Source organism: Lissotriton vulgaris, chromosome 7 (genome assembly GCF_964263255.1).
Source record: "Lissotriton vulgaris chromosome 7, aLisVul1.2, whole genome shotgun sequence".
Classification (NCBI taxonomy): Eukaryota; Metazoa; Chordata; class Amphibia; order Caudata; family Salamandridae; genus Lissotriton; species Lissotriton vulgaris.
This window is the reverse complement of record NC_141695.1, coordinates 327,682,667-327,707,362: the sequence shown is the minus strand read 5'-3', so window position 1 is coordinate 327,707,362 and position 24,696 is coordinate 327,682,667. Positions and strand designations below refer to the sequence as shown.

General features: G+C 43.5%; 1 protein-coding gene across 1 annotated transcript in view; it reads left to right on the top strand.

The window, feature by feature from the left end:
- The window catches only part of LOC147701492 (bifunctional polynucleotide phosphatase/kinase-like), a 101,206-nt gene extending 85,956 nt beyond the window's left edge, over nucleotides 1–15,250 (top strand). The window contains exons 13-17 of the mRNA XM_086930184.1: nucleotides 3,530–3,591; nucleotides 6,983–7,092; nucleotides 13,290–13,377; nucleotides 14,418–14,485; nucleotides 14,570–15,250. Coding sequence (XP_086786310.1) covers nucleotides 3,530–3,591; nucleotides 6,983–7,092; nucleotides 13,290–13,377; nucleotides 14,418–14,485; nucleotides 14,570–14,690 — 449 coding nt within the window. The 3' untranslated portion in view covers nucleotides 14,691–15,250. The remainder of the gene's footprint in view (nucleotides 1–3,529; nucleotides 3,592–6,982; nucleotides 7,093–13,289; nucleotides 13,378–14,417; nucleotides 14,486–14,569) is intronic.
- The last annotated feature ends 9,446 nt before the right edge of the window (nucleotides 15,251–24,696 follow it).

Sequence of the window (24,696 nt, the reverse complement as noted above, 5' to 3'; positions counted from 1 at the left end):
CACCCATCTCAACAGCTAGCAGGATGCCAGCTCCTTCATCACCTGTCTCCACAGCCAGCAGGGTGCCAGCTTCCTCACCACCCCTTTCTCCACAGCTCGCAGGGTGCCAGCTCCCTCACCGCCCATCTCCACAGCTACTAGGGTGCCAGCCTTCTCACTACCCATCTGCACAGCTAGCAGGGTGACAGCTCCCTCACCACTGCTGACTCCACAGCTAGGAGAGTGTCCTCTCCCTCACCACTCGTCTCCACAACCAGCATGGTGCCAGCTCCTTCACCACCCGTCTCCACAGCTAGCAGGGTGTCAGCTTCCTCACCACCCCTGACTTCACAGCTAGCAGGGTGCCAGCTCCCTCACCACCCCTGACTCCACGGCAAGCAGGGTGCCAGCTCCCTGACCACCCATCATTCATAACAGCTAGCAGGATGAGGGCTCCCTCACCACCCATCTCCACAGCTAGCAGGGTGCCAGCTCCCTCAGTACCCGTCTCCACATCTAGCAGGGTGCCAGCTCCCTCACCACCCGTCTCCACAGCTAGCAGGGTGCCAGCTCTCTCACTACCCCGGTCTCCACAGGTAGCAGGATGTCCGCTCTCTCACCACTCTTCTCCACAGCTAGCAGGGTGCCAGCTCCTTCACCACCCGTCTCCACAGCTAGCAGGGGGCCAGACTTCTCAGCACCCATCTCCACAGCTAGCAGGGTGCCATCTACCTCTCCACCCCTGACTCCACAGCTAGCAGGTCTCCAGCCTTCTCACCACCCGTCTCCACAGCTAGCAGGGTGCCAGCTCCCTCACTACCCCTGACTCCACAGCTAATAGGGTGTCAGCTCCCTCACCACCGCCTGTCTCCACAGCTAGCAGGGTGCCAGCTCCCTCACTACCCCGGTCTCCACAGCTAGCAGGGTGCCAGCTCCCTCACTACCCCGGTCTCCACAGCTAGCAGGGTGCCAGCTCCCTCTCCACCCCTGACTCCACCGCTAGCAGGGTGCGAGCTCCCTCACCACCCGTCTCCACAGCTAGCAGGGTGCCAGTTCTCGTGCAGTAGGGTGGTGTCTCCACTGTGCAGTAGTAGGCAGCCACCCCATTGCCCCTCAAGTCAAGTCAAGATTTATATAGCCCGCTACATACCCATAGGGTCTCAAGGCGCTTGAGGAAGGGGGGGGGGGAGTTACTTGTCGAATATCCAAGTTTTAAGTTGCTTTCTGAATGCTAGGTGGTTCTGAGTAAGGCGGAGGTGAGTGGGAAGAGAGTTCCAGGTTTTAGCTGCCAGGTAGGAGAAGGATCTACCTCCCATGGTGGCTTTGTTGATGCGAGGTACAGTGGCAAGGGCTTGGTTGGAGGATCGTAGCTGACGGGGGGGGGGGGTGTAGAAGGACAGTCGTGTGTTGAGGCATTCGGGTCCAAGTTCGTAAAGTGCTTTGTGTGCGTGGGTTAAGAGGCGGAAAGTAATCCTCTTATTTACGGGGAGCCAGTGGAGGTTTTTCAGGTGACCAGAGATGTGTTCTTTACGCGGGATGTCTAGTATGAGCCTGGCTGAAGCGTTCTGGATGTGTTGGAGTTTTTTCTGGAGTTTTGCGGAGGTACCGGCGTATAGGGTGTTTCCATAGTCCAGGCGGCTCGTGACCAGTGCGTGGGTGACCGTTTTTCTAGTTTCGGTGGGGATCCAGCGAAATGTTTTTTTGAGCATGCGAAGAATGTTGAAGCAAGATGATGAGACGGCGTTGACTTGTCTGGTCATCGAGAGTGAGGAGTCTAGAATGACGCCCAGGTTCCGTGCGTGGTCCGTCGGGATGGGAGCTTTTCCAAGGGCCTCTGGCCACCAAGAGTCATCCCAGGCGGAGGGGGAGGTGCCTAAGATGAGGACTTCTGTTTTGTCTGAGTTAAGTTTCAGACGGCTGTACTTCATCCACTCGGCAACTTCTTTCATTCCTTCGTGTAAGTTGTTTTTGGCGGTGTTAGGGTCTTTGGTGAGTGAGAGGATCAGTTGGGTGTCGTCAGCGTAGGAGATGATGTTGAGATTGTGTTGGCGAGCGATGGTTGCAAGGGGGCTCATGTACACGTTGAAGAGAGTGGGGCTGAGTGACGATCCTTGCGGCACGCCGCAGATGACTTCCGAGGCCTCTGACTTGAATGGAGGGAGCCGGACTCTCTGCGTTCTTCCGGTGAGGAACGAGGTGATCCATTCCAGTGCTTTTCCTTGGATTCCAATGTTTCTGAGGCGCTGTAGCAGGGTGCTATGGCAGACTGTGTCGAAGGCTGCGGAGAGGTCAAGGAGGATGAGGGCGATTGTGTCTCCATTGTCCAATAGAGTTCGGATGTCGTCTGTTGCTGCGATGAGTGCGGTTTCAGTGCTGTGTTTGGCTCGGAATCCGGACTGTGAGGGGTCGAGGGAATTGTTGCTTTCGAGGAAGGTGGCCAGCTGGTTGTTGACAGCTTTCTCGATGACTTTGGCCGGGAAAGGAAGAAGCGAGATGGGGCGGTAGTTTTTGAGTTCGGTGGGGTCAGCTGTGGGTTTTTTCAAAAGGGCGCTGAGTTCTGCGTGTTTCCAGCTTTCCGGGAAGGTGGCGGAGTTAAGGGAGCAGTTGATGACGTCTCGGAGGTGTGGAGCTATGATGAAGTCTGCTTTGTTGAAGATGTGGTGAGGGCATGGGTCGGTTGGGGATCCTGAGTGGATGGAGTTCATCAGGCGGATGGTGTCCTCAGTGGAGATTGGGTTCCAGTCGTGAAGGATGTTCAAGGGGGGTGAGGGTCCTGCAGTAGGTTGAGTGGGTTGGTCTCCGGGTCGGTTGTCGAAGCTGTTGTGGATGTCTGCGATTTTGTTGTGGAAGAAGGAAGCTAGGGAGTCGCAGAGGGTTTGGGAGGGGGTGATGTCGTTGGAGTTGGCTGATGGGTTGGTAAATTCTTTGACGATGTTGAATAATTCCTTGCTGTTGTGGGCGTTGTTATCTAGTCGGTCTTTGAAAGCGGCTTTCTTGGCAGACCGGATTAGTTGGTGGTGTATGCGGGTGGCGTTTTTGAAGGCGTCCTTGGTGCTGGTGTTTGGGTCTTTTTTCCAGGCCTTCTCGAGGGAGCGACAGAGTTTCTTGGATTTCTTAAGATCATCGTTGAACCAGGAGGCGTGTTTGCTGCCTAGTTTGATTTGACGTTTTTTCAACGGTGCTAGGGTGTCTGCGCTGTTGGAAAGCCATTGGGTGAAGTTAATGGCTGCTTGGTCGGGGTTTGAAGAGTGGACAGGAGGATATAGAAGGAGCGATGCCATCGACCTCCGTCCAGGCCTAGCACTACTACACCCGCAGTGTCACTCCTATCCACGATGCTCTAGCCTCTGCGTGGAGCAGGTCGGCGCCAAACTCTCTCCCACAGTGCAGTAATCGGGGTCGTCCCAATCTCGAAGTCCAGTAGCAAGTCCGACCTCCGGTGCCCCAGCCCCTGCAGTGCAGTATCCGGGCGACCGCCTCTTCACGCGCTAGTGCCTCCCTCCACTATTACCACGAAGTGCTCAGTCTTTTCTCCATTTTGTTTTCACAGCCGGGAAGTCCACATTCACGAAGGAACATATGGTGCCGAACGGCTACGTGTCTGCCAACCGGGTAAGTACGAAGCAGGGCTGGGGAGGGAACAGGAAAGGGTGGGTGGAAGGGCGGTGGGGTACAGGCAGAAAGCAGCAGGTGTACGTCAAAAGACAAGGGTAGTGAAAGAATGAAGAGCAGGTACAAGCAATTACTTTTGTTACATTTGACGCACCGGGAAAAATATCCCTTGTATGCTCCTGCCATCTAGTGGTCGGATTTGGGACAGAGACCAAGGAAGATGATTGCTAAAGTGTGCAAGCAAAGTACAGTTTGCCTTATATTTTCTCTAGGCCAAAGATGGGGAATGCATGCGCAAAGCTTGAAAGCCAACAATATATTTTTATTTTATTTTATTTTATTTTGTTTTTATCTATATTAATGTTATGCTTTTAAAATATATGTTTTACTTTGTAAGCAAATATCACTTACAAAGAATAATGAACAAATGATAAACATTATACTTTTGGCAATATTTTCGTTATATAAATCTTAAGTGTAACAGCATAAAAGTTTCAAATACTGATTAAACGTTTTAAAAAAACTCCTGCAAGTAAATCCATCTCTTTTCATTCGCAACAATCACCGAACTACTTTTGAGGGACTTTTTTTTTCATTCCAATGGATTCACCATTATTCGAACACTAATCAACATCCCAGTTGAGCTATTTCCATGCTAATAACCCAAGTGGGAGAGCTCTGCATGCTTCTGTTCTCTGTCTCGCCTTTAGCATTCATGGTCCACTCCTTCTCTCCCTTGTACTCTCTCTCCTATTCACCTCTGTTTCTGCCCTATCCTTACGCTGCTTCTTCTCATGTGTCTTCACGTCCCCTGCCATGTTGAACCCTGTCTCTGCTCATCACCAGGCTTTGGAACATGTGGCTATTCTTTGTTTCTTCACCTGTGCATGTTCATTCGCTAGCATCAGTCTGCTTTCCGAAGCATTTTCTGGCAGTTTGCTACGTTACAGAATTGTTTTTTCTATGTCTTTTAACGGCTCAGTTTGTGCTGTGTCATTAACCGATTGCTCTTTGCTGATTCTTTGATCAGCTTCTTTTTAAATCCAATCAAATTACTTCATATTGCTGGCGCGTAGCACCACATTGCTCTCAGCCGCCCAAAAACCACACTTCCAGCCCAAGTTCACCTGTTAAAGCATCATTCCTCAAATAGTTCCACCAGAATTAATCTTTAAAAGGAGCCAAGAACGTATTCAAAGCTGGTACTAAAGGACTGTGGCAGTTCTTTCCAGTGTTACACTTGTAGCGGGACAGCAATTATTGTCAGAAAGGAAATATTTAGTGATTAAGTGGATCATATCACACCCTTGTTGCAATGATCGAATATACAAATAATCTAATATAAATATAATCTATCTAATAAACAAAAAAATTTCAAATTTTCCATGCCAGAGTTCATAGTTCTAGAGCAGACTTCACTTTCCAGACTTGAAGCTTACAGGTAGCTTTACACTTGCTGGTAAGTTTACTACCATCCTGGAATTCACAAACTACATTTGGAGGTTTATGACTGTTGTGTGCGGAGTTTTGTGCACTCTGAGACTCTGCACACTTAAGTTTAGGGCTTGCAGAGTCATACAACTATGCACATAGCTCGTGAATTTTGTACTACCATGTGTAGTGTGTGAATTTCACTGTGTAGTGCGTTTTGTACTGCCAAATGTAGTGCATGAATTGCATTGTGTAGTAAATTTTGTACTACCAAGTGTAGTGTATGAATTGCATTGTGTAGTACTTTTTTGTACTGCCAAATGTAGTGCATGAATTGCATTGTGTAGTACGTTTTCTACTGCCAAGTGTAGTTTGTGAATTGCATTGTGTACTACACAAGTGCAGTTTGTGAATTACGTTGCGTAGTTTGTTTTGTACTGCCAAGTGCAGTTTGTGAATTGCCTTGTGTAGTACGTTTTGTACTACCCAGTGTAGTTTGTGAATTGCCTTGTGTAGTACGTTTTGTACTACCAAGTGTAGTTTGTGAATTGCATTGTGTAGTACTTTTTTGTACTGCCAAATGTAGTGCATGAATTGCATTGTGTAGTACGTTTTCTACTGCCAAGTGTAGTTTGTGAATTGCATTGTGTACTACACAAGTGCAGTTTGTGAATTGCCTTGTGTAGTACGTTTTGTACTACCCAGTGCAGTTTGTGAATTGCCTAGTGTAGTACGTTTTGTACTACCCAGTGTAGTTTGTGAATTGCCTTGTGTAGTATGTTTTGTACTACCAAGTGTTATGTTATGTTATTGAAGTTTGTACCGCGCACAGCTACTCCTGGGAGTGTCCCGGTGCGAGCCTTTGAGGTGCTGGTAGAGGAAGCGATTAGAACAGAGAAGTTTTAAGCTTAATATGTGAATTGCATTGTGTAGTACGCTTTGTAAAACCAAGTCTAGGTTGTGAATCAGGCCAAAAGTGTGCTTTTTCCCCAATTTCACAATCCGTGTAAGAAACCAGCTTAAATAAGAACAGTCTCATCAGTTGTAATCACCGGCCCTGCTGCCTCTTTGTTGACCAGTGACACCTGCAGTGCACACTATGGTGTGACTGGAGGCTATTGGTACTTCTACTTGGCAAAGGACCTGGCTGCTTGACCTAGCTTCATGATCCCTCACCTGTGCACTGGAACAGACCCCTGTCAGGTTGTGTGAGTGAAGACACCCTTCTGTGGGGGAGTTTCAAGCCCGTGCAGACAGTTCAGCCTTTATCCACAACTTCTCCCCATCAGAGTGACTGCTCGTTCTGTGTCCTGTGGCTCTATCCACACTGCACTGGGAGGCTACCTCAACAGCGGCTTAGAGTTCTCTGCCGTGTTGATGATTGTTGCAGGAACAGAGGGGCGTCTAATAAGACTACCTTTGTTGGTGGACCTGATTAGCAGGAACTGGAGTGGTGCTCTTTGTACCTGAATGCAAAACAGGTGTTCTGATTGCTGGAGCTGTGCTATTTGTGATCTGACCCTGCAGGACCTGCTTTCGACACAGTGTTGGTTTTCTATTCTGGGTTTAATTTCTTAGAGTACATTATGATCCAGTAATGATGCTGATTTTCAGCACACAGAAAACGAGTGCCTACCACTGCATGTAGTTAAGGGTGGAAGAAATTGGGCTGGAACATGGACAGGTGGAGGAAATGACTATAACAGGTTTTTATTCTTGGATGGCTTTTGCAAGACTATTGGTGTTTGGACAGAGTCTGACATATGTCAGGCTGGTGCAGCGGGAACACGCCCTTCAGAAAACATATTGTGAAATCCTGTTACTCCAGCCGATCTCTCCTTGTTTGTTTACTGTTTCTGTCCTCTTCTTTGTGACCTCAATTTCAATTACTATAGTTCATTCTCCACTTTCGCAGATGTTGCACCTTTACCCTTTCCGTCTGCTTTTCTTTCTTTCTCAGGACACTGTAGGATCCTGGCAAAAATGTGTGGCAATGTGTGAGCAATCCCTGAAGAGCGGTAAGAGCGTCTTCATCGACAACACCAACCCTGATGTGGAGTCTCGCCGCAGGTGAGTGCTCTCTCTCATTCTTTGAGGGAAAATGTATCTTTGAGATGAGCTTCAGGGTGCAGAAGAAGACAACCCCAGGAGCTTCCTGGGCACTTCTCCTTCTCAGGCAATTGGTGGGATGTTCTCCAGGGGCAGAAGGTTTTCAGACCTTCTAGAAATAAGTGATACTTTCAGCCCTGGCTATCCTACCCATGCTTGGTTGATGGTGATCAGTCAATCACATCCCCTTTGTGCTTGGTGCAATAGCAACGCCTTCTCCCTTATGCTGGATCGGCTAATAAGGGTATTCAATACAGTATGAGTAAATGAGGAGCCTTTCAGTGGCTCCCACTAAGCTGGGTGGACTAACATAGGCATTACATCTATTCCAGGTGCATGAAGAAGCAGTCCAAGGCCCTTTGCTGGGCCAACTAGTAAAGATATTACACCTAGCTGGGGAGCATGAAAGAGTCCCCCACTGACCGTGGTCTCCCCCATTTGTTGTGTGAAATAGTAAGAGTCTCATACCTGCTCTGAGGAAGATTTCCATAGTCTCCTCCTTATGCTGTGTATAATAGGATGGGTATAGTACCTACTCTGGGTACTTTAAGGGAGCCTGTCCATGGTCTCCCGCCCTTCGAGATCCAATAATAACGGTATAGTTCTGATCCTGAGTGCTTTAGGAGTGGTCTATGGTCATCCCCTCCGAATGTGGGGTGGAGCATGAAGGATTTTCTCTCTGGTCGGGGTGCATGTACAGTCTAGGTCCTTACTCTATGTTGTGTTGAATAGAAAAGCTAGTCTACCTACCCAGGGTGCATGAAAGAGTTGTATGAATGATGAGTATTGCTATTAAAGGTGGAGAGGAGTTGGCCTAATGGCTAGGGCGGTTGATCTCTAATCTGGAGAACCGGGTTCGAGTCTCGGCAATGATGCTGAACATCCTGTGATTCTGGGCAAATCACTTAATCTCCCCGTGCCTAACAAAAATGAATGTGTCCTCATGTAACGCAACTTGTGCTATGTAAAGCACTCTGATACCCGATACTGGGTCACGTTTGTGCTATATAAAACTCCATAAAAAAAAAAGGTATTCAATCGAGCCTGGGTGCATGAGGTAGCAGTCCAGGGTCTAACTGTATGCTGGCTGAAGGAGGGAGCATTCTGTCAGCATCCTCCTATTATGAACTGCCATGTTTGATCTTTCTGCCAGAGTTTCCTACCTAGTACCTGCCATCTATCACCTCCTGCCCTGACTCTTTTCCCCATAACCTTATGCCCATTATCTTCTGACCCAAGCCCACAACTGTCCTAAGCTTCTGCCCTCCTATTGATTGAGGTGTCAGAAGAAATCTTGTCTTCATTGGGGGTTCCACGTGAGTCTAATTTGTTACCTCCTCTTTTTCAGACTTCATGTGAGCCCTTTCTCAAGACTTTCTTAATCTTTTGACTACATCATTTTCTTATTATCATCCATCTCAACCAGCAAGCCTCTGACTCTGAGCACTACTTTATGATTGACCAAAACAGGGTTGGCACTGGACGGTCCATAGCTTACTAAAGCATGGACGCCTGTAAATGAGAAATTCTAATCTTGAGAAGAAATAAAGTGGGATTTGGCTAGTCTCTCTGGCAACATGGGCCCTCCGCTCTCTTTCCCTACTGCACCTAAACCTAAATCACTAGGAGTAGCATTAGACTGCAAGATAACACAAAGCACAAACCAACACAATTTGTGGCTCAAGCTCCACATCCTAAGACATGCTCTGTCTTCTTTTCCGGCAGATCTTTAGGAATGATATCAAAGCTTGAGTACCATCAATGTTACAAATGTTACCAGACCTGTAGGTCTAGTGCCTTGAATATTCTACTCAACCTAACTGTAATGCACTTTACCCATAAGCTTTTTTCAAATTGTGTGATCTTAGACAAATATTTTATATCATAGTCGCATTTTTCTTCATTATTATATACAAGAGCACCTTCAAATATGCGAGTTTAGCATGTCTGCTATACAAAGCACTCTTTTGTTTAATTTACCGAATAAACTTTTGATCCATGTATTATAAAAAATTAGCCCACATGTAGGGTACACATGACCCCTGACTTGCCCCTTCCTTCTCTAATAGCTTTGCCATCAAGGCAAGGGCATGAATGTTTCTCAGTTCATGTTTATAAACTAGTACTTTTAATAAATATATTACTAAAGCATGACGTGGTGGCAACTGTCATTTACAGACAAACATTTTTGTTGAAATGGCTACAAAATTTCCCACTGACATGCAGTTTTACTGCTAAAACTATTTAGCGTACAAACAATAATGTTTGGAAACTGAGCTTCAGCAAATATCTATCATTTGCACATCGCCAAGTAAAGTATTCTGATTTGTTTTGATCCTATTAAAATCTTTGTTTCCATCTCATTTCAGAGTTACAGGCAAGTGATGTTTTTAAGTACTGAACTATATTTTGAAATATTTGTACTGTTCATTTACAAGAATTTAAAAAAGTTGTGTCCAGCACAATTGGCACTTACAAAATCCTCTATCTTTGCAGCAGTCAGAGAAAGAAAAGGTAAACATTAATCTCCAGGATAAAATAAGAAGCAATTCATTAGAAGACCTAAGCTGACTTTTGACCTCTGTCATTGCGCATTTTGTGCAGTAAATGGGAAAAGATAAAAACAAGATTTAAAGGTATCTTTATTCCTCATTCACTTTCTGAATGAGCAGAACACCTATTCTTTGACTGCTTGAGCTCTCTCTCAAGACTGGGGCCAGTAGGTACTAAAAATAGATCACTCTGATACAATCTGACTCGCCGTAGCAAGTGGGCTAGTAGACTTTTCTAGTCCTGACTGACGATATAGATTTAGGCTTATCTGTATCAAGTATGGTGACATTGCAGTGAACGCACAAGGCAGAAGTGTAACTGGTTTGGCAGATTACCACATTTGATCACATCTCTAAGGCTTTAAGGAATCTAAATTGTCTTGCAGTCCAGCAAAGGATCGATTTCATATGTCTCTGCCTGCTAACCTACTGGCTATCTGTCTTACAAAATGTAAAAGATTTGGTAGCAGATCTCTCCATCTAGAATTCTCCTACTATTTGGAATATTCTGCTTCTCTCAGGAGGTTGGAAAAAGATTTGCTAAAGTTTGTTAAAGTCATGGCAATGTGTCAGCCTGATCTACAGTGGCTTAAGATCTGATCCATAACAAGTTTCCTGGTGTCATTCACTGTATTCCTATCCTAGGCGATTAAACTCCTAAGACTCCTACCAATATTAGGACTTTGCCACCTAGGCAGACACACAAGGCAGAGCCACTGCTTAAAAAGTTATGAACTCCACTGCCACTATTGTGTGTCTTTCTTTGTCCTGGCACCTTTCTGCTGTTTTTCATCACTCTCCCATATTTTAACTAAGCAGGAGCTGGTACATTAGCATAAAGTCAATGTCCAGTCTCCTATGCTAAGAAACCATGGTCCATATCTACTAATTCATTTTCTCACAGACACAAAATGGGCCAAACCATTTCTTACATCTGGCCACATGGGTGGTTTTCCAAATCCATCCCTCTTCATAACCAAACGTCCTTTCAGGTTTGGATATGAAGCTTGAAAGGTTCATACCTGGTTTTCACCCAAGCCCTTATTTTCTGAATGGGTACAAAATTATCTCCATTCCATTTGGGATTTTATACGTAATCTTAGCTACTTAAAGGTTTACTGATCCTCAGACTTGGTGTCTCTAACCCAGATTGCATGCTGGGATATGTATGCATTTTTCAAATGCTACTTACTTTGTGGAGTTCTTTGCTCATAAGTAGGTTTTTCTGATTTCAGTTTCTATTTTTGGTAAACTCTGGTGCGGTTTTTTTCAGTGATTTCAGTACCTTAAAAAACAGTGGTTATCAGTGATTACACATGTCCTTGTCATTAAAGACAACAGAAACAGTGTTTTTTCAGTGTTTATGGAACATTTTACTTTTATTATTGCTTGCTTTCTGCACTGATAGTGCATGGCATATAGACTGTGTACTTACAGTGTATATGAGGTTCAAATACAGTTTTGCAAATCAAACTTATTGTACTAAACCATACAATACTTCTTCAGTGAGTCTTTGGTCATGCACGATCACTCTTTCCTTCCCAGGTAAACTTTTATCTGTGAAAAGTCCCTCTCAACATTGGCACTTGAGACGGGCAATGCCAAAACAGCCAGTACACAATTTCTTAACTCTGGCCACCTACATAGCTTTCCATGCCAATACTGGTACACCTAAAGATTGTGATTCTCTGGGACTGATTCTGTAACAAATGCATTGAACTGGGCACATATGCACTCAGAGTTATTGAAGCGGTCAAAAATGAAGCAGTACATTTCAAAGTCTGGAAAAAATTCCCCTTCGCGGAAGAGCTCTAGAACTTGTGTAGAGTACCACAGTGCGGCCTCAATGACTTCAAATGCCATGGTTGGTGATGGGACATTTCTTTGCATCATTGCAAGCCATTACTCATGCATTGTAAATATACATTTCCTGAATTGCTCCTCACCTTTTTTTGCTTAGCAAGTGGCAAGCATTCTAACATGGAACATGTTGCAGTACCAAAGTCACTAAAAGTGTCACCCAGCCTAATGTCAAGGAGATATTTCACATCTATACCAATTACGCTGAACACTTGTTAGACAAGGGTGTTTTCAGGCTCTAGTTTTTTTTTATTACATCCACTACAGCAGTCATGTTTTCCTGTAAAAATTTAAGAACGCAATAGAGTGTACTTTTTTTCACATTAATATTAATATGTGACCAACGATCCTCACATTATTTGCCTTTGGCATCATCACTAAGCAAAAATTTTGTAAACAGTCGCATATGGATAAAATGGCATTCACGGCCTCTAGGACTGCGAAGCATTGGCTAAATGTCACTGTTGGGGTGAATCTTTCTTTGATGCCACACGAAGCAAAAAATGAGAAATACTTGCATTTTAATTCCCATGCATAACGAATCAGTGCACCAGAATGAACTACAAAGTTGATAGCCTTCTTCATTAACTCTGAAGATTGTAAATAAGCTTTCAGCATACAATATAGGAAGTGGCAAGGATCTCTTGCAGGGAAGCACTTCAGCTCATGTATCGATTTTGACAGGTCATCACACAACTGTTTCATATACATAGCTCAATCACTGCAAATACAAACGGTATCACTCCAATCTTTGTTGAATTTAGTAAGAACATTTTGCAGCAGCATTCCAAGTGACACTGTGTTCGTATTTTCTAAACATCTCGAACCATGTCTTCAACACTACCCAAGATGCTTGGTAACAGCACTCTTTTCTCACATATACCTGTCACTGCACCTTGCATTGAATGTTTAAAGCCTGGGGTGTTTGGCAATTCTCCACAGTTTATAAAATAATCAAATTTAACCTAAACATGCTTTGAAACCCTGCAACTTTAGACCAAAGACCACAAAACTGACAAATGCAAATGTGACCTACATAAAAAGCAAAACTCAAGCAGAATAATGTTAGCCCAGTCTTTCTTGCTGCTACCTTGTATAACAAAGTTACATTGTGTTGGCCCCTTCAGGAAGAAATAAAAATGACTCGCACTCCTTTTATTTTCTTCGAATGGCATTTAGTTTGTGGTTCTGCCGGTATTTTTTCAGTGTTTATATGTTTACACCAGTGAGGGCTATTTCCCTTTGGATGGGGTTTTATCAGTTAATATAGGTTTAAACCTAAAACAGGATAACCTTCTCATAAGATATTGATGTGTATACAGTCAAGGGCCAAAGCAAGTTGCCTTTCCAGTATAGTGGCTGTGTAGATGTGATGTTCATGGTGGTCTTGTGATATGCTTCACACACTTTTTTGTAAGCAATAGCTGTAGAGAATATCCCTAGTTTGGTCAAGCTATGCCAATATGTATCCTCACATTTTCATGATTTAGAATGTATTGCCTGTTGATTAACAATTCTATGTGCTTTGATACAATAGTCACTGTTGTAAAGAAAGCAGGTTGGAATACATAGTACAAGACAATCTAGAAGAAGACAGAGCTGTACTAGGAGTACAATACTACTTAAGTCTGTAACTTGTACTGATGTAAACCCCTGCTATACCTCCTTCAAAACTCCAGTTAAATTAACGTTCTTCCAAGTCATTTAAATACATTGAGTTTTCTCATTTTCCTCCTCTCTCTTCAGGTATGTTGAGGTTGCAAAGAAAGCTGGAGTCCCCGTCAGGTGTTTCTTGTTCACTGCATCCGTAGAGATGGCAAAACACAACAACACTGTGAGTATTGGGCTGAGCTAAAAAAAACAGTGTAGTGCGAGCAGGTGGTGATGATGACAGGAAGTCACATGGAGGCATAGTTGAAAATGGCCAAGCTCACATATGAGGAAGGCTCTCCGAGGAGTAGAGATCAGAAGGTAGATCTTACAAACACTTGCGGAATGCACAGGCTCACCTAAATCTAGTAGATCTTACAGGGGGGAGGCTAGAAAAGTCACTACTTTGTGTTAGAATGACCTACATCATGGACAATTCAAAAGTGGAGGCTGGACGCAATGACACTTCTGCTCTTCCAGACTCCTACTTGCATACGTCCCACTCATACCGAAAACCCGGTTTGGCGGTCGAGACTTCTACATCGCTCCTAAAGCGTAGAATACCCTCTCCACACATATAAGAGTCTCCTTCTCACTTCTTGAATGCCGCCTGGTACTGAAGACCTGCCTTTTTGATTAGTCACACAAGGCCCTAGGTTTGGCTAGACTCACAATTGTTCAGCACGGAATCCCTTTAGGGTGCGCTGTGCAAATCTGCACAACATAACGTCAGGCTGCGAAACAGGAATAAAGTATTAGGAGAGTGGGGCTTGAAGTGAGGAGTAAGCGACCTGGAGAGAGCTGTGTTAGGTGAGAAGAGTAAAGGCCCAGGAGAAAACCAAGGTAAAGGGTTGGTTGTAATGGGCAAGAAGTTGTTGTTGGAAAAGAAGTTAATGGTTAGGAGAGATACTGCAAGGAGAGAGATGTAGAGGCCAAGGAGAGTTTTGGGCTAGAGAAAAGTAATGGGCTAGTATGTAGCAAGTAGTAGTTGATGTAAAGGGAATTGTGACCGCTATGGAGGTGAGAGATGGAAAGGAAAAGTAAGGGAAAAAAGGGCACAGGCCGAGAGGTGAGGATTATAATTGAAGCTTCACCAAAGTTGCATTGTGCTGTGTATCTGTGATGTAGACCAAATAACTCATCGCCCACGAATGTGTACCCTATACTCCTTCATGCCTGCAAAACTTGGTTTCTGATGGACTAATCTGTGATTTCTTGTTCCAGTACCGGGAAATGACATACACAGGGCAGGGTCACCAACATGTCAGTGACATGGTCTTCAACCTCTACAAGTGAGTTGGCTGGGAGTGCATGTGACAACTGGTACGGGGTGTCTGTTTCCTGTTTGTGTAATAACCTGTCTTTGTCTGTTGCAGGAGCAAGTATGTGGCACCTTCCTTGAACGAGGGCTTCACTGAGATCGTGAAAATCCATTTTGTGCCTAGTTTCAAGGACCCGGAGCTTGAAGCCAATTACCGCTTATTTTTAGAGGGATGATGTCTTTGATGTTCCTGGAGCAGCAGTGTTACAGGAGAGGAGAGTGCAGTGTGCAGCAAACCCTGGGGCAGGGGTGTAGGGCTCAACTTGACAGATGGTGTCATATTTTTTATTTGGGTATAAGTCAGCCGTCATGATTTGTGAAGACCTTTTGCCAAGGGTCTTAGATCAACAAAAGAACTGCATGCACCCAAAAATGAATTCCACAAACTAACTTTACTACCAACTGTACCTTTCTTACCTATACAATCCATCTTCCATATTTTCATGCTATAACACTGTGCCCCTTCGGGAAAGAATGAGTCCCTCAATGGGGGGTGGGGGGGGGGGGGGCTGCTGCTGCAGCAAAGCATAGCTTAGGCAGAGGTCTTCAAACTTTTGCCGGCCAAGCCCCGCCATCTAAACCTTTTTACACGTCGAGCCCCCCACCGTCACCACCACCTGATAAAAAAGTTCTGGAAGCTGGTGCTCTGCATCATGGATGGCCATTCCCTCCTGCAGAGTCCATGTGATATAGGGCAAATAATACTAAATAAAGTTAGAGTGTTTAGTAAACTGAAGTTTTTTGTAGTGCATGTGCTTATTCTAAAGTTAAAATGAAAAAAAAACAATTAGCACAAAAAAATTCATTGATGCTTTGTTTTTCACATAAAACACAATATTTAGGATAGATTAGCAAAAACACTCCCAAAGCACAGGTGTGGGAGTGCATGTTTTTCTCCACTGTGTAGATGGATTCTTGCGTCTGCTATCCTTAGGTTGTGCTCCACTTCCAGTCTTGAGCAGTGCCTGGAAACGGGAGTGCTCACAAAATGTAATCTATGTTTTTCAGTTTTATGTAGCGCGAACATGACCCAAAGGTATTGGAGCGCTTTACAGGAGCATCTTTTACATTACACAAGCACACATTCATTTTTTGTAAGCACAGGGAGATTTAGTGATTTGCCCAGAATCACAGGATGTTGAGCAGACATCAAGAATTGAACCTCCAGCTCTACAGTCATCAGCTCTGGCCATTGTGCCACATCCTTGCCCCTAAACAAGATATCAGACTTTCCAGGCAAGGTACTTAAAATGCAGGTTGAGCTGCCTGGTAGGTTGCTCTCCCTTCATTTGGAGGTGAGGGGTAACTCCTTTATAGTCTCCACCGCCTATGCACCTATTCACCAAATAAACACCAAGAAAGCTTTCCTTAAAACGCAATTGGGAGAGTGGTATCCTCACCGGACAAAGACATACTGGTTGGGGATGACTTTAATGTGGTAAATGATGTACTATTAGGCAGGTCCACACGGACAGGGCAATTGGAAGCTCTTTCAGAGGCAAAGCAGGGGTGGCTGGCAGACATGGGATATGAGGATGTGTGGCGACAACACAATTCACAAGTTTACCCACAAGGGGTTAAGAAGCGCACTCTAATCGTAATCCCTGCTTAAATTATTTTGACAAGGGTGCTACACTTAACACATGTGTTGGCTACACGTGTATCTATCTAGTAAAACCCAGAACAGGTAAAACCTGCTCAAGTGTGCACTGTTCCTAATGAACTGACTGTTCACAATTTTTTAAAAACAGTAAATTCCAGTAACAATTTTAGACTTGAACTGAATATACCACAAACATCACTTTAGTTTATACTGTTATTTACTTCATTCTCTTTTCTTCATTCTCTTTTTTCATTATTACAACATATAACTAGTATTCATACTGATCCTCAGTAGTTCAACATACAGTTACAATCTGTTTCAAATTTGCATATTGTTAGCACTCAAATGCATTTTCTCCAAAAGAAATTTTTATCATCATCGTTTAACTGTTACACCACACTTAATTGCTGGCCCAATGCATTTCGGAACAAAGGTTCCTTCCTCAGGGGCTGTGTTCTGTAAATAAAGAGTTACAATTACTAAACGCATATCCAAGCCATTGATATCTACAATTGATAAATTATAAACCTTTTTGGGATCTAACAATGCATGTATGCAGACTTCACTGGCACTGTTATTCTTATACATGAGTGTCTCCATTTGCAGTCAGTCAATTCATAACACCAAGAGAACATAGACATATGCATTATGTGTCTAAACTGTCCTTCAACCCACTTGCGAGAATCTATAAAGCATTACCATTCCCAAGTCTATCTAAACCATAAAACAGTCAACAAATAAATTTACTGCCATGTAAAAAATGTTCCCAATCAGTATTGTACTTTATACTCATATCACATTGGTTCTCTCCCTAATATATCCATTAATATACACAACATGAGACATTCGATGGAAAATCCTTCGTGATTGTATTACCGCAAACTAACATAGAAACTAAGTTAGTTGAACACCATTGAAGTTGTGTTACTGCATGCTGGCTAAAGTGTAAAATTTCAGTGAAAAGGTAACTTACTCTAATGGAGACTTCCGCTCGTATGGCGACCTAATAGCTAGTAAAGTAGACCAACACAGTAGTCTGTTCCTCTTCCTAACGTGGTATGAAAGTGAATAAGAAACTATTGTCACTCACTTAAACCAATACATTTGTAAACATTAGATAACTAATAGTGTGCATCGTGCACTTACTTGTGTGCTGTCGTTTGGTACTAATATTTCACCGCTCGAGAACATAAAAGGAGACGTGGATATCGGGTCCTTATTGCAACACGCGCTAAATGGGGCAAATGGATAATCGTGTTACTCGCTGACTGTGCTATTTAATACTTAATGTGTGTGCCATACTAAAGCGCTACAGGTACTTACACGAATACACGCTGCGAAAAGACTCAGCCGTGTGTTGGCGGCGTACTTCAGAGAACTGACTCCATGATTTATTGTCAGCTGGAAAAACATGTAACGAGACCGTGTTTCTACACGCGCTAAACAAAAAAATAAACAAAAGCCGCTGTTACTGGCTCGTGTTGCTGTGCGGCGGCTAGATTTAATAACCAATTTAAGGATATTTCTACTTACTTGAGCTGTATTGTAAGCGTCCGCTCGATGCGAAGTTCACGGAGTTTGTCTCGTCCTAATGGTTTTCGCGCCAGATTAGTGAGCCCTATATACCCGGCGGGTTAGTCATGTGGCTAATGGGATTATGGGATATGTAGTTTCCACATTTGTAAGTGAAGTAGACCCTATGCTGTTGTTCTATAGGACTAGGAAACTAATATATAAACGTTTCTAAAGCATGTTGGAAATGCGGTCTATCGCAAATTAGCTGAAATATGTGAATCTTGGAACAAAAGGCTCTGACTTCATATAAGAAATTGTAGTGACTTCGGTGGACATGCTCTCATTATAGACTGCACATGTATCATATTACCCAATATACTGATTTTTCAGTGAATCTTGCATCTATAGCTTATTTACACATGTAAACAAATTGTATATAACCAATAAATGTTATTCTCTCACATTGAAAGGGGTCTCTAAAAAAATTCAATAGCCAGTATACATTTTGCATAATATACCAGGATGTCTGTTTCTCGCATATTGAATTATTCCTAACACATTATAATCTGAATACATCCAATGCACAATATATTATTGTGTAACGTTTCACTTTTTTATCTTACTAACATATAAAATTGTGCCTAAATAGCAATGCAATTAAATCACGTTCTTGCTATCCTAGTGATATGGCACATTCTTCTTTTCATTTATGATGCCACTACCATACTCACTTCTTTCTGGTGATTCACAAAAAGCAACTCATATCAATCTTATCATTGAGACCTCTAGGCTGCATGGTTTGTAGAAACTCTATCCAAAAAACTTCTCGCTGCAGGAGTTTTTGAGTATTATCAATACCATCTGCTTTGGAAACCACCTCTACTATTTGTGCCCGTAGTTGTGCTATGGTATGGTTCTCTTCTGCCCAATGACTAGCTACACTTGATGTTGTATTCTTTAATCTTATGGTGCTTTTGTGCTCTGTTAGTCTTAGTTTAAATTTCCTCTCCGTTTTGCCTACATAGGCTTTGCCGCATGGGCATTTTAAACTATAGACTATGTTGGTTGTATTACAGTCAGATGTATGACGCAATTTAATCTTCGCCCCTGTAATGGGATGTGTAAGAATTTTACCGGTGATTATATTATTACAATGTATGCAATTATGGCATTTTTGAGTCCCTTTGTATTCAGTATTTTTAATCTTACTTGATCCAGTCTGTATAAGTTCTTGCAAGTTTTTGGCCCTGGTGTATGCAAAAGTTGGTAAGTCTTGAAAAATGCCATTAAACTCAGGTTCGTTCACCAACAGTTCCCATCTTTTCTTTATGATTTTCTTGATTTGATTGGATTTATTGGAAAATTTTGAGACAAAAGTCGGGGTGTTGGAGGGTTGCTTTGGTCTCTTCTCAAAAAGTTCATTCCTCTCTTTCATTTGTATTCTGGCCATGTTTTTCTCTAATAAGGTGTCTGGGTAGCCCCTATTAGCAAATTTCTCTTTAAATTCTTCAATTTTTTGTTCTGCAACTCTCGGATCTGAACATATTCTTTTGATTCTGGTGAATTGTGAATATGGAAGATTTTCCACCAAACTTCTCGGGTGAAAACTTGAATGCATCAGTGTGCTGTTACGATCAGTAGGTTTAGTGAAAATTTCAGTACTCAATTGATTATTACCTTTCTTAATAAGTACATCCAGGTAATGAATTTCATCTTGATGAATAGAGAAGGTGAATTTTAATCTTGGGTCTCTGTTATTAAGTTCAGCAATAAGTTGGATTAATGTGTCCTTGGGACGAGTCCATATCAAAAAGATATCGTCGATATATCGACAGTATTGTGCTAAACCTTGCGTCCAGTCCTTTTGTGTAAGAATGTAATCATTCTCGAATTTCGCCATATAGATGTTAGCGTAGGCAGGTGCCCCAGAAAAACCCATAGAGGTTCCTGTGAGTTGTCCAAAGAAATCATCCTTCCACTGGAAGTAACTGTTGTGTAAACAGAAAAACAAAAGCTGTAACAGAAAAATGTTTTGTTCCTGCGAGCCTTCCATTTTCAAAAGTGCCCATTCTACGGCGTCCATTTCTTGTGTATGCGCTATAGACGTGTATAAAGCTGTTACATCGATAGTGCATAGTAACCACTCTTCTCTGACCAGATATTCAATGGTGCGTAGTTTTGTGAGGAAGTCTGTAGTGTCTTTAACATATGTACACCAATTTTGAACGAATTGTTGCAGAAAGTAGTCTAAATATTTCCCCAGTGGTTCAAAGATGGAATTACAAGCCGATACTATAGGTCTGAAGGGCGGATCGACAGGGTCCTTATGTATTTTGGGGGTCATGTAAATCCTTGGTCTCCTAGGATTTTGTGATGTTAACATCATTTTTAGATTGGTGTCTATTGTTCCTTGCTCTTCTGCTTGTGTTAGGATGTCTTGCAGCATCTTTTGCAGTTTCCGAGTTGGATCTCCATCAAGTACTATGTATGTGTTACTGTCAAACACATGCTCGTTGACCTTATTCTCATAATACTGCGTGTCCATGGCTACCCAAGCTCCCCCCTTATCAGCAGGCTTCAGGGATAACTCTTTGTTGTTAGAGATACCATGTATCAATTGTAATTCATACTTCGTCACATTAGATGCAGGTCTGTCTTTGTAGTTAAGTTTTGCACAATCATGCTTCACAAGATTTTCAAACATATCCAATGTTTTGTGAGAGCTTGGTGGTAAAAACTTGCTTGCTGGTTTTAATCTCTCACTGAGTTCTGATCGTTCTTTTACAGGGTCTTGAACTACGTTCGTAAAGTAGTGTTTAAGTCTTAATTTCCGCATAAATTTGAACAATGCGGTATCTGTATCAAGTTTAGTGGTAGTTGCCGATGGCACAAATGTTCTTCCTTTATTCAAGATCCCTAGTTCTTCAGGAGTTAGCGGATGTGATGAAATGTTTATGATTAGACAAGATTCTTCCCGCTTCTTAGTTGTTTTCCTACCTTGTCCTCTCCTAGTCTTGACGTTTCTGGGCCTGTGGTTCGCGGTGGACTTTTGTGTACTCGTGGTGGACTCATAGGTGTTTGTTGTAGATCTGTTGCCTGTAACAAAAAAGACGATGTAGCCGACGATATAGTTGTTATCGTATCCCTGGTATTTGTTGCTGGTTGGGCCGATCCCGGCTGAGTTGACGGTACTGTGCTTTTAGTGGCTGGTGGCCTTGTCATCGATGTGTCTAACTCCGTCGCTACACTTTCCTCTGATGATGATGTGGTTTTCTTATTTTGAGTAAATCTTTTCCTGGCATAGATCTCCGCCCATGTGTAGACTTCGTTGAGCTTATAGTCCACTGTATCTCTTCGATACTTTCTGATTTTACCTTCTTGTAACTCCTTACTATATTTATCCAATCTGGCATTCATTTCTTCTAGTGTCGCACTCCAGGTTGAAGTCTCTAATTGGCGTTCTAAATCCTTCTTCAGATTAAAAATCTCTTCCTCAAGTTCACGTATGGTTTTTGATAATTCCTCAACTATCAATAAAATCAAATCTAGAGAGCATTTGTTTAAAATCGCAAACCATTTGTTCATGAATTTAGCATTCAGGTGGAATCTAAACAGCATTGGATGGATTGCTAATCTTAAACCTCTAGGTATGCGCTGTGCTCTGTGGTATTGTACCAGCGTGGAGGCATGTAGCCTTTGATTCACTTTACGTCTTGTGAGATATTCTAATTGTTTTAATTGTTGCATTGTAGACCACAATTCAAACACAAGGGTATACATAATCATTTCTGCTGAACACCAGACATTTGCTCGGATAGACCTCTTTCTGAACTCCCCTTGTTTCACCTTGGCAACTGTGCCAGCTGACATTGGGGTAGCAGCTCTATCGGACCACTCACCTATCCCTCTCACATTGCGGCTCCCTAGGGGAGGGGGTGCCTCAACAAAGCACTTGGCGTCTCAAACCCAAGCGACTCATATACGAAGCAAATATTTCCGAAATTGCAGGGGTAATCCGAAACTTCTATCAAACCAATGACACGAATGATACACCAATTGCATTGGTGTGGGATACCTTAAAGGAGGGAGTGAGGGGGAATTTAATTGACATGTCATCTGGGCTTAATAAAGACAGGTGGGACAAATGTGAGTAATTGAAAAGGGAAATTAGGGAACTGAAAGGAGTTAATTTATGCACTGGCTCTCACAAAGCAGCATACAGCATCTCGTAAATAACATAGAGCATATGATATAGATGGAGCAGAATATGCACCTCTACACACTGGACAGAAATGTTATGCTGGGAAAATAAATCAGGCCGGCTCCTCGCACGGTGGCTCCAAGCCCAGACAATCAGCAACGGGTTTCCGAGATTGTGGTTATGCTGGGGCCTCGAGTGTATTCTGATGATCAGATAGCCAAAGAATCTGAGCAATTTTTTTCCACTTGACAAGCACTTCACAGGTCTTTAAAAGACCATTTACGCGTTAATGAGGCTTTGTTTTTCACCCCTTCTTAGAGCACCTGAATCTCCACTCTTCCTATTGCTGGAAGAATTAGCCCCCCCTCAAACTCCCTACCACCTCCAAAATCGATGCGCCTCCAGACACTCTCAGCCCAGCCCCCAGCAGCTGGGGCTGCAGCAGCCCGGGCTGAGATACACGACTGGCGCCTGAAAGCAACAATAGAAGGTGGAGTGCGCAGCCCCCCCCCCCCCTGGAGGGATGCTGCGCCCCCCAAGGGGGCACACCCAACAGTTTGAAGAGCTATGGCTTAGGGTAGGACTGCCATGTGCAAAAACGCAATGGGTGACCAAACCCAGTCACACTCTGACTGTTGGAAGACGTACACATAAACTGCATTTCTGTTGGGGGTGACTGAACTTTGGGCACATTTGCACACACTGCAGTGAATGTGGTTGCACAGTGAGAGCAGTGTTGACGCTGAAGGTTGCATATCAGGAAGATGCTGATTGTTTTGGGCAGTAACACTGCACAAGGTTAGTAGTGTAGTGTTAATACTCCTCCCCCCCCCCATTCTTAGCTCATGTCTCTCACCTGTTTCTTGGTCATTGTCATGTTGCTCATAAATGGGGCTTGGATAGTACCACAAAGCTGGTTCTTTGATTATCCCTCTTTACTTGTTTAATGTCTAATGCCCCTAATTTCCCTTTCTCTTGATATCTATGTGCAGAGGTTTTTTTCTTTTAGTAAAAGTATCTTGTGTATGCGTGAACACTGTAGGAAGCAGCAGGAGAGAGAGCAAGGGATCAGTTGGGTGAGATCTAGTTTTCCCAATTATACACACTCCCAGATCTGTTGCTCAAGGATCACATCTCTCCCATGTGACCCACAGCCTCAATTACTTTCTTCCTGTCTTTCTCTCATTGGCACTCCACTTTGTTGTATATCTCCAACCATGTGCATGTAGTCAGGAATTATGTAGATGTCCTGTGTGTCAGATACCAAAGGTAGAGCCCATGCGCCAGCTGTTGTGCCTGCCTTTCCCTTTTCAGGGCGGTGCCAGCTTGTCTGTTTTGCCCCTGTGTAATAAAGAAGACTTGACATTTTACCATTATGGCTTTCTGCAGTCTGATGATTCTTATGCAGCCACGCTGGCTCTGTATTCATCTTTGTAAAGATTTGATCTGAGCTCTCCCCCATCCATTTCTTCTTTTTATCTGTCTTAAGTTTCTTCTTTTCTCCTTGCCTTCTCTTAAATCAGGTTAGTTACCTCATTTTCTCGCTGTTTTTGGTACTTGCTGGCAATCTCTCCTTGCTTTCTTTCTGGTCGCCCTCTTGCCTCCTTTCCTAACTTTTCATTCCTTTGTCTCTTACTAATTCTACATCTTCCAATTGTTTTTTGCCCTGCTCTTCTCCTATCGCTCTGAGATGGATCCCATGTGGAATCAGCTGTCTTGGAGCCAGTGGCTGTCAAATTTCCATGATTCGCTCCTCCACTGGAGTTGCTAAAGCGAAGAGGCAATTTAGGTTTGCATGGATTATACACAATTACATCCCGTCTTCTCAGAGTGCGAGGATATTCTGATGGGTACTTCTAACCGCAGATTCATCACCTTTAGTATATCCCCAGGCTGCACAGTGGATCCGGAAATTTTACATAAGTGTTCCAGCATACCAAGGATGATGACCTGCAGATATCACCTGGCGCCAGACTGGATCCCAAAACTTTTACATAACAGTGCTCTTGCACACAGTTGGTGAGGCTGTGCAGCGCTACATTTTGTTTTGTCCAGAAATGACAAACCGCACCACATATAAGCCCCACCTCTCCACGCTAATTTCAGTTCCTTACATTCTGCGCCTTTGAACGTAGATCAGGAGCTCTGTTTTTCTTTTTCCTTGTCAGTTTGATGAGATTTTTTCCTTCAAATCATTTTCAACAAGATTGCAAGGGATCTATGTCCCCTCCAAAAACTTCGGGATTTAAACCATGCTGGGACTGTTGCAAATAAATGTCTGGGACAGACCTGCACGAGGAATGCCTTTGGTGTATGGGCTTGAGATACGACTCCAAGTTGTGTGAGGAATGCGCCCTTCTCAACCAAAGTTGATCCAGGAACTTGAAGCAAAACTGCACATCACCAAACACCAGAAAAAAACATGCAAGTGTCACTTGAAGTTAACACCTTAGCAGCTATGGAACGTCCAGCTCCAGTGCTGAACGTTCCATTGCGCAGGTGAGGTTCGAACGTCCAACGGCCGACGGCAGCACTCCCGAGGTAGTGGTGCCGTCGGCCGTTGGACTAGGCGCAGCACTTATGAGGCTAAGAGCGAAGACTGATTCACACTCTCAAGGTTGTTCCCATGACAGTTCTTGTCGAGTTTGAAGTTTTAGGGTAATTGCAAACCGAAATCGAAGACGAAACACAAGAAAGCTAAGCCTGCCTTATTCCCATCCCGCCACTCTCCATATCCAGACAAGTCACAGGGGCATGAGCATGGCACTCTGTCTCGCTCTCTATTCTCTGAGGAGCTGATTCCACAATTGATCCCAATGCACCCCATGTTGCCAGTGTCATCAGCAATGCCGCAATAAATTGA